The following is a 1,165-nucleotide window of genomic DNA, read 5'->3' as shown; positions in this document are numbered from 1 at the left end:
TTACCAGCGAGAGCATGGTTTTCTCTCTATTACCTTCCTCATGGCATCTTTCATTTCCTTGTTCCTCACACTATAGATCAGGGGATTCAGCATGGGGATCACAAAAGTGTAAAACACTGATGTTCTTTTATCTCTCTCCAGGGAGTAGCTGGACATTGGCCGTAAGTACATAAAGCAGGTGGTGCCATAGAATATGGCGACCACCATGATGTGTGAAGCACAAGTGGAGAAGGCTTTGTGTTTGCCTTCAGAAGAGCGTATCTTCAGGATGGTGAACAGGATGTAAGCATAGGAAACCACAATGATCCCTGTTGTGCTGAGGCCATTCAGACTGATTTGCACAAAAACCAGCTTCTGATTGGCAGATGTGTTGGAACAGGAGATAGATAAGAGAGGTGGGACATCACAGAAATAGTGATTAATTGTACGATGCCCACAAAAGGATAAACTAAAGGTGAAAACTGTGTGGATCACGGAATTCAGGAATCCATACATGTAAGACCCAACTACAAGGGAGACAGATATCCTGCGGGACATCATGACAGAATAATGCAGCGGGTGACATATGGCGATAAAGCGGTCGTAGGCCATGGCAGCCAGCAAAAAGCACTCTGTAGTCCCGAGAGCAGCAAAGAAGCCCATCTGAGCAACACAGCCAGCATAGGAAATGGTTTTCCGCTCCACCAAGAAGTTGATCAGTGTCCTGGGAGCAATGACACAGGAAAAGCAGGCGTCTAAGGAAGCTAAGTTGCTGAGGAAAAAGTACATGGAGGTGTGAAGCTGAGCATCAATCTTGATTAATACTATAATTCCCAGATTCCCCAAGAGAGTGATCATGTAGATCATCAGAAAGACCACAAAAAGTATGATCTGCAAATCTGGATCACTACTGAACCCCAAGAAAATGAACTCAGCAATGGCACTGTAATTTCCCTCATCCATCTTGGGTTTTCCTTGGTACCTATTTGGGGGAAAAAAGTCAACATTAATAATAGAATCCTTATAAAATAGATAATTAGATTATCATATTTTACACATAATCAGGAGGACTAATTCCCTGGAGAAGGCACCAATGTTAGGAATAGTCCAGGGAAAACATGGAAGAGGCAGACCAGCAGCTAGATGGATAACAGACCATAGCAACGATAATGGAAGAACCTTCATA

The 1,165-nt window shown here is 43.3% G+C and overlaps 1 protein-coding gene across 1 annotated transcript; it reads right to left on the bottom strand.

Annotated features, from left to right (window-relative positions):
* Window positions 1-942, bottom strand: LOC100084103 (olfactory receptor 1019-like). Its single transcript, XM_007666609.2, has one exon. It carries the CDS (start codon window positions 940-942, stop codon window positions 1-3), a length of 942 nt encoding a protein of 313 aa, XP_007664799.2.
* Between the last annotated feature and the right edge of the window lie 223 nt (window positions 943-1,165).

This window comes from Ornithorhynchus anatinus, chromosome 3 (assembly GCF_004115215.2).
Source record: "Ornithorhynchus anatinus isolate Pmale09 chromosome 3, mOrnAna1.pri.v4, whole genome shotgun sequence".
NCBI lineage: Eukaryota > Metazoa > Chordata > Mammalia > Monotremata > Ornithorhynchidae > Ornithorhynchus > Ornithorhynchus anatinus.
Note: the sequence above shows the minus strand (reverse complement) of the source record. Positions and strands in the feature narration are given on the sequence as shown.

Excerpts from the sequence above, each read along its gene's own strand:
- LOC100084103 (XM_007666609.2), bottom strand. The coding sequence starts at position 942 with ATGGATGAGGGAAATTACAGTGCCATTGCTGAGTTCATTTTCTTGGGG.